General features: G+C 47.8%; 2 protein-coding genes across 2 annotated transcripts in view; both read right to left on the minus strand.

Moving 5' to 3' along the window:
• The window catches only part of LOC137878843 (microtubule-associated protein 2-like), a 42,349-nt gene extending 34,142 nt beyond the window's left edge, over window positions 1-8,207 (minus strand). The window contains exon 1 of the mRNA XM_068719275.1: window positions 8,190-8,207. The gene's annotated coding sequence lies outside the window, so the exon portion shown is untranslated. The remainder of the gene's footprint in view (window positions 1-8,189) is intronic.
• A 1,615-nt stretch (window positions 8,208-9,822) lies between these two features.
• On the minus strand, window positions 9,823-13,178 carry acadl (acyl-CoA dehydrogenase long chain). The gene is made up of 11 exons (XM_068719778.1): window positions 12,792-13,178; window positions 12,111-12,287; window positions 11,866-12,003; window positions 11,624-11,788; window positions 11,467-11,533; window positions 11,216-11,380; window positions 10,972-11,073; window positions 10,691-10,804; window positions 10,471-10,598; window positions 10,309-10,395; window positions 9,823-10,229 (listed from the first exon to the last, which is right to left on the minus strand). The coding sequence occupies exons 1-11, from the start codon at window positions 12,875-12,877 to the stop codon at window positions 10,136-10,138; spliced, it is 1,323 nt and encodes a 440-aa protein (XP_068575879.1). The 5' UTR covers window positions 12,878-13,178; the 3' UTR covers window positions 9,823-10,135.
• Window positions 13,179-13,853: the final 675 nt, after the last annotated feature.

The raw sequence follows: 13,853 nt of genomic DNA on the forward strand, positions 1-13,853 counted from the left end.
TGCATGTTTTAGACCGTTAACTACTTTTTAATCAGAGCTAACCCTTTTGCAATCCACGTTTTTTTCCACCCCACCATTGCAAGCAGCTATTGATATTAGAAGTCATCACTCTGAAGGCACTGACTAAAGTACTAACAAATCAGAGCAAAAACCATCACACATCTAAAGCTGTGCATTTTGAAGTCCAGGATACAAAACTCTCAAAATCACCGGGACGCTCCTTTAAAAAGGAATCACGGCGAAGCAGGCGAGGAATAAAAAGCATCAAGCGCCAAAGAGACCGCTCCAGCTGACAGCTGAGTGATAACGTAGCAGACATACAGAAGTATTCAATCAACTCAAACAGCCTTTTAAAACTGCGTTAGAATAGCAGACACAGTGTGCGAACCCGCCGCGTCTTTTCCTCCGTCGACAGGAAGCATCTCGGCAGCGCTTTCACCCTTAGGTGCTGTAAGTGCAGGCTGTTAGTGTAAGTGATACAGCAATATTGTGGTTGGAGTGAGAAGGGGGGGGGGGGGGGGGGGGGAGCAATAATAAGAGCAGGCTCTTAAGGCAGATGAGAGAGGCTGAGTGAGGGGTGGTGTGTGTGGGGAGGGGGGTCTTGTTGCCTGGGAATCTCTGGCCAGTTTCCATTAACAAAAGAGGAAGGAGTGAAGAATGAAGCCGGAGTTATTAAAGAGCAGAGCAGCATCCCGGGCAGAATGTGCTGACATGGGGTTCGGAGTGGTGAAGCGATAATGACTTTGCGCACTTGAGGGACTCGAGGGTGAGGTCATCCTTCATTAACTCGCTGGACATTTACATGCTTGGGGCCGACTGCAGCTCAGGATATGTCTCTCTGATTATTTCGGCGGCCTGTCAGGATGTCCCGTGAGACAAAATGAAAGCCCAGCACGGGTGTATTAGTCCGGATCCCTGTCTGAAGCCAAATGTGTCGCTTCAGGCCTGAAACTGCTTATTTCTTCTTCAGCGTTCGCATAGATACTCAACAGTGGGGCCCTGCGTAGTTGGTGTCGCCGTGTGATGGGTTGCCCGTCATTGCTGCAGCGAGAGTACTTTGTTTCCATGACACTGAGATGAGTCACTATGGCAACGGCTCCATCGGGGGCAAACAAAGTTAAATGAAAGAGGAAGACCCAACGAGCGATGTCGGCGGAGAGGCGACGCAGGGGGAAATAAAAGAGCTCAATGAACAATCGCAGATAAACAGATAAAAACATCTTGAATCTGGTGCCTCTGCATTCTTGGAACGATCTTGATGAGCAAGGGATGTGATCAACTGACGGTAAATCAAGTTACATGAAGGAAGACATTTCAGCACCATCAGCATCCAGGACTCTGCAATGCAACAGACTGAGCGTCGCTTTGGCTTCAGTCGCAAACACGGAGGCCGGGGTTCACACACTAAGCAGAGCCACATGCGGACGCAGTAGACAGGGTGATGCAGCGCAGGCCGGACCAGACGGAGCTTTGTGTTTTCATTACTCAGATGTGGATGCAGATTAAAGCGTCTCGGATCTGAAGCTCCGTCCCTTTGTGGGTTAGATCGCAACCGGTTCACATGGTCTGTAGTTGGGGAACGCCGCCCCGGCGCAGGAAATAGCTGGGCTTGAGAACGTACGAGCTGCTGCAGATAAAACGCATTCCGTGTCTCCTTGTTTGAAAAGCGCGTGGAGCTGCGCCGAATAAGTGATGAGAATGTGGGAGATAAAGGCTGGAAGGGAGCGGAGGCTTTACTTTCCTGTTTGCAGCAGCTCTCTGTTGAGTTTCCATCTGATCTGCGATGGGAAAGTGGTGCGTGAACTTTAGGCGACATATTTCACGGCCATCTTCAGGGCAGCAGTGTTTTCATTCCACACTTATTACACTTTCTTCATTATTGAAGTCGGCGATCTATCTTATTACATTTTCTTGGACTCTGCTGCACATTGCACTCCAGGAGAGACTGTTTTTAAAGTGCTAATGTAAATCTGTCTCAGATTTGTATTGTAGTTAATTGAATTGTTGACATGCAACCAGAAGAACAAGCCTGAGAGGCTTTCCCACTCAAAAGAGTGGGAGCGAAACTCCTACAATTGTTGGCGCTGTCGTGTGAATCACGTCTGCTTCGCTTGACTAGCTAGACGGGGAGGCGGTTTTGAACAGCGGTTGACTTCTCAGCCCCGGAAGCCTCTTTGACCAATCGACGAGCGGGGTCACGCAGAGGAACAGGTCTGTTATTCTAAGGTCCATTGCCCCTGAATAAAGGGGGTAACTTCTTCAGAGTCTTGTTCAGCCTTCTGTATGGGTGACCCCTGCTGGGTGAGGGTGGGGGGGGGGGGGGGGGCAGTGTGCCTTGATTAGGGTGTGAAGGTGGCACAAGGAGGCTCAGGGATTTTCTTCCCTACATCCCGACCGTGGATGCATCACGTGCAGCATCCCCCCCCCCCCCCAAAGCAGATGGCAGCGGATTAGCGTCTGAGTGTGGACATGCAGATCCACGGGAGGGGGGGGGGGGGGGGTCTCCTTGTCCTCCTGCTTCCCAACAGGGGACAGGTGAGCTGAGGAAAAATCAATAATTGGCGGCCCACGGCACGCACACAAAAGAACTGGCAGAAGCTGGTGGCTTTTAAACGGCTTTCAAAGAAAAACCCGAATAGAACACAGAAACACGCCTGACGCACAGACAGTGAGCAGGAGGCAGCAATCAGGCCGGAGCAGAGATAACATCGGGACACATAGGTTCACGCCCGTCATGTTTGGACTCACAGGCTACACAGAAGATGCTGGTATCAAGGGAAACAGTTAGCGTATGAGAAGCCAGGATATATGGCATGAATATAATAATAAAGACCATGCGTTACAGTAAGCTAATTTTGCCAGAAAATTACACTTTTTCTGCTTTATAAAATGCTACATGAGAGTAAAACGGTTAAACTATAGCAAGCCAGTTCTGTACGTATCTGTAGAGGAACATCTCGGCCTGTGAGCTCGAGTTCTTCAGTTTATCCCCAGTTTATCACCGGCTATTGTCGGCATTAAAAAGAGAGACTCGCCTCCCCCAGAGGCCATTCACAAGCATCTGTTGACGCTCCAGAGTGAAGCCGACGGCTCCCTTTTCTACCAGGATTTACGCTCTTTGATTTAATGAGGTGACCTGAGGCGGTGAAGTCTCCCACCCTGCCTCCACTGAACAGCGCCCTGGGGACTCACGGCCCCGTCGCGCATGTGCGCCACTGACACAATACGATCGGTCCCTTGGGTGCTGCAGGGGGAGGAATGAGAACGTAGAAGAGATTCAACGCGTTCAGTTCGCTCTCTGACCCTCGGTGGGAGGGCCAAAATGTAGCGACCCAATCAGGGGAGTCACAGGTAGAAAGGAAAGGAAAGGAAAGGAAAGGAAAGGGGAAAAACAAGGGAACAGGATGGAGAATGCTGTTTTCCAGGCCCCCTGTCTGTATCCTGTTACTACGGAGTGAGCCGGAGCCACACAGAGCCTCTCTACACACTGGTACTCAAAAGGCTCATTCCTTTGAGGGTGCTGGTTTCCATGGCAGGGGTTGCCGTGGTGAGGGGGGCCCTTGATGGCCCCAAATTGGGGGCAGTAGGCACAGTTGACACTTGAAAACAACACAGACGGTCCAGATAGGGAGACACTTGTGAACGAGAAGCCCACCACAGAGCAGTGCGAGGGTGCAGCGAGCGTTTCTATTTCTCTGCGTTTGATTTATTTTGCATTGATTGAGCAATTAACTGATTATTCATGTCCAGAGTGAAGAAAGAAAAAGAAAAAGTGGGACTCTGCAAGGTTTATTGGTGGATTTCATCTCCCTTCATCTTCCTCTGCCTGTTACATATCGAGGAGAGGATGTTAGGTCTGCTGGTAAGTCCCTCTTCAGAGGCGGTCACAGTAAAAACCCCTTCCTGGAAGCGGGCCAGGAGGTCCACTACACACACTCAGCTGCTGTGTTCCTGCAGTCCAGTTGAAAAACAGACTTACAGGAACGTGATGTACCATCGGTGTCCATCTGTTTCTACGTTTCACACTGGCTCCACAGAGCCGCTGTGTATGAAGCTCCCACGAATCGGGGGGGGGGGGTTTCCCATTCATCCACAATACGGCTCTGACAAGCAGACGCACACAGGAACAGTGATGGACACACTGACACAGTAAAAGACGTGTTCTGGTTCCATTTAGGAAGTTCCAGGCCTCGAGTCCTCGGAGACTTATTTCCATGACATTGAATTCCTAAATGGATCAAGTGAGATGCAATGGAGAGGAAACATGTTCATAAAAAGCATAAAGAAACCTGAGTGTGTATGTTCTAACAATACACGGACCGCCAACAATGAGGCTCTTTGATTCCCCTGCGCCCCATGTTTTCGGGCCTACAACCGCTGCCAGTCTGCTGTTTGCAAAACGATGGGGAGAACACAATCTAGCCGTTTAGCTTCAACATCTGGAAATCATTAAACGGCTCGGCGCTACATAGCTTAGCCGCCACGCTAGGCTAAGTGGAGGTCCCCGGCCCGTGCAGGAAGACGCTGGAGCTCATTAATGGTTTCGTCCAGGGTCCAAAAAAACCCACACAGGCCTCAGAATGTCACGGCTGTGCGTACTGCTGCTTCTAGTACATCATTTAGGCTGCTATTACCTTTTTAAATAGTTCTGTCTTTTGACAAATAGATCTTTAACAGCCTAAGAATCTGCCAAAAACACATTGTTTGTTGTCCGTCAATAAAAGACATTAAATTGGCACTTCCTTTGCACCTTCAACTGGAAGGCCAACCAAATCCTGCCAAGTCCCGGTGCGCTGTCAACATTAAAACAGATGCAGGGCCCAGCTGGCTGCACATAGAGGCAGACACAGCCATAATATTATCCAGAACATGTCAACAGCCCAGCTGCCTGCATTCTCGTGTCCCAATCAAGGGGCGTGAAACCGCAGACAGTAAGTCAAAGCTGCACTATTCGATGCCATAGCCCCGCCGAGACGCAATAAACTTCATGCAACAGCGCCGTGTGAACGTCCAGCACATTCTTTTTCCTTTCTTGGAATGTGCTTTTGGGCACTTGTGCACACAAACTAAATCTAAATAAAGAAAAGGATTGGAGAGGAGGGAGATTTGAGGCACATGGATCAACATGGCGTGGATGTGCTGTACTCCAGCCAAGTCCACCTGTGTGGTAGGCGTCTCTCAGAAATAAACTTCTTTCCTACGCGAACCCGGGCCACTATCGCGCTGACCTCACGGATTAGCTAACAGGGTTAGGACACAGCGGCGCGGAGAATATCACGGATGCCAATATGTGAGTTTATAGAGTTTGCTGGGAATGCCCCTGAATGAGTGTCCTCTCTGTCGAGGGGCATCGCCCGTGAGGAATGAGATGCGACGCCGGCTGTCAGGGTCGGTTTGGGAGACTGGGTGCCAGTCAGCCGTAGATGGAGAGGGTTACACGGGGCGGTTAGAGAGACCGTCCTGTGTGCCGAGGAGGTCACGGGACGGATCCGAGCGCCAGATAAACGGGGGTTTATCCAACTCAATAAACCTCAGCGTCCTCCACATTAACTTCAAGAACCCCAATAAAGACATGCAGATCTGCATTTTAACAGCTGTTTCAACAACATCTGGACTGCAGATTGACTGCGCTGTGTTTCTGCTAAGATATTTTTAGCTGCTACCCAACAGCTTTCTCTGCTGGCGAGTACATGTCCGTCTGTCCTCTGTTGTTACAGCATAACGGGTCGCCTCAATGTCCCTTTAAGAGACATATTGTGCATGTGGGTGTGTGTGGGTCTGCTCCACATGCAGGCCAGTGGGCCGTTTGGTGTCTTATGACGTATGTGAATTAGATTAGGTCTCCTCTCACGGTCAAGACTTAATCGTGTGCTAAAAGCACAGTTCTGCCAGCTCCAATTAGACACCCGTGGTGCTGAAGGCCCGGGACGGGAGGAGCAGCCGGGGACATCGGGAGTCCTCAAACACCTGTGACACCGCGCTCACCTACTTCAGGCGTCTTCCACCAGAACCGCCACCGAAAACCCATCACGGCACACATTAAAACCAGAATCAGGCCCTCAATCCAGAACCTGAGCTTTACTCCAAACATTGTTCCGATTCAATTCCTCCCCAGGAGGAAGGACGCAGCAGCCAATACGACACGTCTCCATTTCAGTGGGGCGCAGAGCGGTTCTGTGGTTTCAGGATTTTGACGGCTCATCTAACCAGAATTGACGTTGGGAAATATACTTAACGTTCCTTGTGTGGTGCAGGGAGGCGGATAGGGTTTCCTAGTGGTGGGAAAAGCAAAAAGTGGCTAACACACACACACACACACACACACACACACACACACACACACACACACACACACACACACACACACACACACACACACACACACACACACACACACACACTATTCACATGAACACAGAAGGAGTACAGATATCTGAGATTTAAATAAGTCACGAACACAACCTGTTGTTTTTTGTGATTAAGGTCATTTCAATTACTCTATCTGTGATTAGACTCAGCCCAATCTGGCCTGATAGAGAGGTTTGTCCTGACTGGGGGAAGTGGGTGAAACCTGACACACACACACACACACACACACACACACACACACACACATCTCGACTGTAACGAACTTTGGCGACCTCCATTTGGCCCGAGCCAAGAAACATAAGCTACGTTGAAATGGGCGAGGAGTTAATGTTCCCAGTTCATGCCTTGACTGACTGAATTATAAGTGTGTGTGTGTGTGTGTGTGTGTGTGTGTGTCTATCTTTCTGCCCATTCCTTGCATTGTATGAGATGTCAATTGACACTCACAAACTTCCAAGGTTTGCCTTAAATCAATAATCAATACAAGCGTCACACTGAAAAAGGGAATGTTCATACACCTCGTCACTCTCACAGGAAACGCTTTTGGGAAAACTCAAATGAAATCACATTAAACAAGCAAACAGGGTGCATCACGCTTCCATCTGACAGCGTGTCAAGTTACTGGACCTCAAACCTACCTGCTCTCAGGAGGAATCTACCAACACTGCAACGAACCAATAACCATTGTGTCCAACATCATTACGTATTGTCCATGTACCTGGAGGTCTTACGAGACCACAATAGGAATGTGCAAGCACAAAAACCGGAGTGCCGTCTCATGCGAGCGTTAATTCCCTTTCATCAAAGGAATGCTCTCACACCCAGACGTGGGGAATCTACGGCCCCCTGCTTCTCCTTCAGCTTGAGGCCGGTTTGGAACAGATCCATGCGTAATGGAGGTCTGGACATTTCTAGATCACTATCTTTGGCTGAATTTGATATAAAAGACATTACAGCCCATCGGGGTCCATTACGGCCTGCACACATGCACACAGGAGGAATCAGGGACCGGTGAGAGTGCCTCTCTGCTGTCATAACAGAATGAATGCAATTAATGTAACTTAACTCAAATAAATAACACGGAACGATATTACAATGCATGCGTTATGTGCATTCTGTACATCCAATGCAAGTCATGCTGCTTTTGCTGATGCAAGCTGGCAATGACCGCAAAGGGGCGACTGGCTGTGGCAGACAAGCGGGGCTACTCCCTCATCCACAGGCCGTGGCCGCGGGCAAGGCGTGAGCCAAAGAGATGGCTGCACGGATACAATGATATGCACATCTACACGTTAAATCAAATGCCTGTCTGCGCTCTCCTGTACTGCAGTGAGTAACTAGGAGGAAAGGGGGGGGGGGGGGGGGGGGGGGGGGGGGCGGCGCGGTTTCAGCACCATACAGGCGTGGACCAGAACAAAAGGCGCAGGCTGCTGCTGCTGCTGCAGCGGCTAGAGGCGCACCAGGACGCAGCAAGAGAGCGACAAAACAAACAAACTAAATAAATAGAAAAACCCGCAAATAAAACACAATTGAACACATTTCTTCACGTGCACTGGAAAGCGACGTTAAGTTACATCGCATCCTTTCACACGTCTGAATTCATACATAACTGTACATCTGACCGTGACGCGCGCGCACACAACAGCTGAGGATTAGCGGACGGCAGAGCCAACGTTAATGACCACTAGGGCTTCTCTTTGCAAACTTTTTTCTGGTTTTGTTTTTACAGCTGCCGGTGTTGCATTAAAAAACAGCCGGAGCCTATTAAACACAAAGCCTTGTTAGCCGGTAGAGGATAAACAAAGAGGTTCGGCTCTTACCTGGAGGTTCGGGCTGCTGAGCGGCACTGAGCACGGAGTGACAATGAGAGCGGTATGGGGCCCTCTGGTCCCTCCCACCGCACGGTAAGCTACCGTAAATGCAGCAGTGTAGGCGCAACGGGATTGTGCAAGCGGCAACATGCACGAACGGGAAAATCCCCTCCTTTATATTATATTTTAAAAAAACAAACATGTGCAACATATTTTGGAAGTGAAAATATGGGACATAATGCACACGCACAGAGTTGGCCACAGACGCACACCGGTATGAAGCCGGACTGAACAGCCAGCACGGTGCAAAGTGAGTGAAATGTCGAGTCATTGTTAGAGAGGGTTTTATTTTGTGGGCTGCTTTGCTGAGAGGAGGGAAGTGCTGTCCGCAGTGGAGACAAGCGCAGAGCTGGAGGCACAGGGGTGTGGCTGTTGCCAAGGAAACATGGAAAAGGAGGAGAGGGGGGGTAACGTGGATGTGATGCCAAAGGGGAGAGTGGGAAGAGAGAGGAAGGAGAGACGATGGGAGGAAGATGCACCAGTGAGCAGGAGCTGCACTTCTGTCCCCCCAGAGAGGACGCAAACACATGGTGATACAATGTACAGTCATTGTATCTAGAAAACGAGGAGAGATGCTCGAGGTCGCATTCAACAGTCTGCCGTATCTGTCCGTGCATTTGCTGCCACCTACTGGTGGGAAGACGACAACGCACAGGAGACGCTAACATGCTAATGACGCTAGCATGCTGTCTAGGCTAGTGCATAGCCAGTGTTTAGCAAGTTAGCTTATCAGTGGAGTAGCTAGCTGTAGGAAGAGGGAGATTGGGAGCTTGTATGTTCATGATAACCTTATCAAGAGACGTCTGACCATCTAATCTCACTGTATTACTCGTGATGCTGTATCTTCTCAATGTAAATGTCATAATATCACTTACTGGCAGATAATATAGTTCACAGTTAGCCAGGCTATGACAGTAGATGTCCATTCGTTAAAAAAACAAAAAACTAAAAAACATTAAATATCCAATTTATTTTATTTAAAAGGCATATTGTGAAAGTATTCTTAGTTTTATTATTTCATACATTCTACAGTTGGCCAGGTGGACAACATGTCTCAGTACAGTAATTTATTTAGGCTCTTTACCTGTACAACTGGTTTTAATTCTATATTTTACTTTTAAAGTATACATAGGCCTAATGTGTGATGCTATTCATATGTGATGAATATTTTTTTGTTGATACAAAGCCAAATGGGCTGTTAAGTCCCATTAATAAAATATATATAAATAAAATCAATCAAGTTGTTGTCTTTTAATAGCTTTGATTAGTTACACTGACATTCTGTGACTGTTCTTCCTTTTTGTGGGGTTCACCAGAAACAAAAAGTATTTCCTATATTTTAAATACAAAATACATGTATTGTATTTTGTTACATTTTCTGGCACCAGTATTTTGTATTTTATTTTAATACATTTATTTGAGGGGTATTTTGTATCAAAATACATTTTGATGTATTTTTGCCCATCTTTGTCCATGATAAACACGCGCATGCTGCAGCCGCTACATGTGTCTTTATTTAAATATTTAATTAATAAATACAAATAATCTATTCTGTAACGACATATTGGACACAAGCAACTGATCATTTACAAAAATACTTTTTATTTTGAATCCATTAGTTTAATGCAATATATACTAACAACTAAGAAACAATGATCATGAGTTTAGCAAAAAATTGTGAAATATAATTTTTATTTGTCAACCTCTAAGTCATCAAATATAACTTTTAATTTGTAGGAGTGAAGCCAGTGTTCTTTCTTCTTATAGAAGTTGTATAGTCTCAGTTCAAGCATGATTAAAAACTCTTCCATCACACTTAAACAGTGCTTGAGGTTAAAAATAAATAAAAAGAGCACCAGCCCACGTCCAGCACTGTACTGAAACCATCAGGTTTATTACTTCCGGCTAACGATGGAGCGGCCGATGAGCTCTTTCATGATCTCATTGGTGCCTCCATAGATGGGCTGAATACGGGAATCAACAAACGCCCTGCAAGAGACAGACTTCAGCAACCTGTGGATGGACTGGAACACGAGCAATGTGGGCGATCGGGTCACGTGACACTTACCTGGCGATGGGGTATTCCCACATGTAGCCCCAGCCTCCATGTAGCTGCAGGCACTGAGTGGCCACCTTGTTCTGGAGGTCAGAAGCCCTGGAGAGAAGCCGAAAAAAGGACATTAGCAAACGGCATCGACATGACCTGGTCAACGCAAAAACACATCCTCACCAGAACTTGGCCATGGAAGCCGTGGCCGTGTCCAGGCGTTTCTCAGCGTGGAGCTGGAGGCAGTTGTCCACGAAGGCTCGGCCCACACAGATCTCAGTCTTCAGCTCGGCCAGCTTGTGTTGCACGGTCTGAGGGAGTCGAATGAGACGCAGTGAGATTCGTTCTCAGAAAAGAAACAAAGAGATTCTAAAGCGAGCGCACGATCGATCGTTAGACAGACCTGAAGATGTGCGATGGTCTTGCCGAAAGCCTTCCTCTGCATCACATAGTTCCTGGTTTCCTCAAACATGAACTCGCAGCTCGCTATGGCCATGCCAGCAATCACCAGACGCTCCTTCGCCACGAAACGAGAAGGGGATTCACGATCAAACGAACGAACCCAACATCTTAACTAAAACTGGACCCCCCCCCCCCCCCCCCCACTCAAAATCTCCCAGTTTTAAAAACTTTGGGAATGCAAAACAGCTCGAGTTCAACGTCTGTCCCCTGAGTTCTTTTCACCTGAGGCAGTTCGTTCATCAGGTAGTAGAAGCCCTTGTTGGCCCCCCCCAGGAGGGCGTCAGCTGGGAGCCGCACATCCTCAAAGAACAGTTCGGCCGTGTCCTGCGAAAGACGGAGTAGAAAAGACAGTGAGGCGACATTTAGCTTTGAGAGGTGGAAGAATGATGGAAGAATGACGGAAGAATGATGGAAGAATGACGGAAGAATGATGGAAGAATGACGGAAGCCGCCGAGCTCCGGGTACCTGGGCCTTCAGACCGATCTTCTCCAGCTTGCGCCCCTTCTGGAAGCCCTTCACGCCGTCCTCCACCAGGAACAGACTGATGCCGTGCGCGGCCGACTTCGCCTCGCGGTCCGTCACGGCCACGACCACCACCAGGTCGGCCATCCACCCGTTAGTGATGAACACCTGTGAGGGGTGAGACGCAGCAGAGCTCGGGGTGGTGCTGAGATGCGGTCAAATGAGTTTATTTTTCTTCTTTTGTGACTCGATACCTTGTTGCCGTTTAGGATCCAGTCGCTGCCGTCCCGCTTGGCGTACGTCCTCACACCTTGAAGATCACTGAAAAGACAAAAGATGCAGAGTCAGCAAAGCTTCGCGACATCGGCGCTTTCCACGCCGACGTTTGCGACTTTGGCTTGAATCCCCGACCTGCCGGCTCCTGGCTCCGTCATGGCGATGGCGCTGATGCATTTCCCAGCAGTCATCTCGGGGATGAAGCGTCCGACCTGCTCCTTGCTACCGTAGTTGGAGATGTAGGGCATGACGATGTCGGAGTGCAGGGAGAAGCCCGGGCCTGTGCAGTTGGAGTACATTCTGCAGGAGAGAAAGTTAAAAAAACCCATTACATTTCAGATATGAAGGATTTTTTTTTATATTTTAGTACAACTCACTGCTCCTCCCACGTGACGGCCACAGAGAACAGGTCTGCTCCGATGCCACCGTGCTCCGCTGGTATCATCACTCCCAGCATGCCTTGCTCTCCAGCCTTCTCCCACACCTCCCTGCTCACCTGACCGGCCTTCTCCCACCTGGATCGAGGGGGAAAAAAGGGAACTGTGGCGAGGTGTGGAAAGACTATGCTGAAGTAGTTTTAATACATCTGGGATTGACGTTGCAGTGACGCTCTCCTGCCTACTCCTTGTGGTGCGGAATCACTTCCTCTTGATAGAAACGCCGCACGCTTTGTCTGAAGATGTCGTGGTCCTCGTTGAAGATCCGGCGAGTCCCAATGTCCATCAGCGTCGTGGCGCTGGAGGTCTCAGGGCGGGTCGGGGGGCCAGGCTGCCCAAGATCCTGGGCCTGACTGTAGAGCCTGGGAAGAAATAGAGAAATTCAACCAATCATACCAAACTAAATTCACTTTGGTAAAGCAGCAGGGGATTGTGGGAAGATGCTACAATTAGCACCAGAGTAGAGATGAAACTACGGATCACTATTTTCTCTATTAGTCATGAAATGTACAAAAAAAAACAAAAACACAGAACATGATTAAAAAAGCTAATTATAAAATCATATATAATTTGTAATGTCTTGTTTTGTCCAATTAACAGTCACAACCCTGACATTATGCTGGTTATAAATAATATAATATGAATGTATACATTAAAGCTGCATCTACTTATAAGGCTACGTGTGTAAGAAGTGTGTCAAAGGTCGCTTTGACCTACATACTTCTACAGATGACGTTCCTGCAGGTCGATTAAAAATCGATTACAGATTAACCAAGAGTGCGTTCGACTATGATACGTACATGCATTTGTCTATTTGAGTCACTATTGAAACCTAAAAAGTGATTTATTGATATGAAATACTTCACCTGGCAGCCACAGACAACACCCGTCCTCGTGCGGAGACATTTCTCAGCCCCGAAAGACAAATGTTGCTCACCTTCTTAGCAAACATCGTCAGAGAAAGCAGCGACAGACACAGCAGGGAACTAATTGTTCGCCAAATCACACCGAAAGACACCAACGAGCATAACAAAGAGCTACCAGCGGAGACGCCTCACGCTGTTGTCCTTCACGAACTCCTGGACTACAAAAGTACGTTTTAACTGTTTAACGTACGCTCTGCGTAGAGTATAGTACTAACGTGCGTCGATACGAACTATCATCTGTGTGTAAAGTAGCGCGAGTGAACTTAAAATGGGACTTTGAAGCATGTTGTTTGTGCTCCAGGAGAGAGGTTCTGTCCGTGAAAACAGCAGCAGAGTGACACCTCACTGTTTCCTTCTCTGCTGAACCTCTCACGCTGATTGGTCGGAACAAAATTGTTGCGGAAATTACAAAACTCTTGTAGCATTACAGTTAATAATGAATTTCTACAGAAAGTAAAGCTGCACAATGAGCATCAGTAATCATATGTCCATGATAAACACGCGCATGCTGCGGCCGCTACATGTGTGTCTTTATTTAAATATTTAATAAATAAAAATAAATTTCTATACATTTTTACTGCAGAAATAATATAGTATTTTATCAAATAGCAATTTAAGAGTTGGAAACGGGATGGATTAAAAAATAGATATTTAAACAGTGCATAAAAGAAGAAAAACTGCTTTATTTCACTATGTACGTGGTGGTAAAGCTTGGCTGTGCTTCCTCATTACACCACAGGGGGGCAGGCTCTCTCAAGGTGAGGGATACGTCGCTCCTGTATTTACTGCACACGTTACAGTTACACTGTGGGAGAAGAAGTACGTTTCCTTGGTGATTCCTTGTTCGATGTGCTTCAGGAGGAAGCTAAAAATACACACAGCAGTAAGTGAGACCCAACCTGCAGCGCTGTCTGTTTTATACTTGAACAAACATGTTTGACACACCTCACACACTAAGGAGACGCTCTCATAACTATCTTCATATCAAGCTCACCAAAGTTG

Source organism: Cebidichthys violaceus, unplaced genomic scaffold, assembly GCF_023349555.1.
Source record: "Cebidichthys violaceus isolate CVI_PGR_0920_01 unplaced genomic scaffold, fCebVio1.0.p SCAF_24, whole genome shotgun sequence".
Lineage (NCBI taxonomy): Eukaryota > Metazoa > Chordata > Actinopteri > Perciformes > Stichaeidae > Cebidichthys > Cebidichthys violaceus.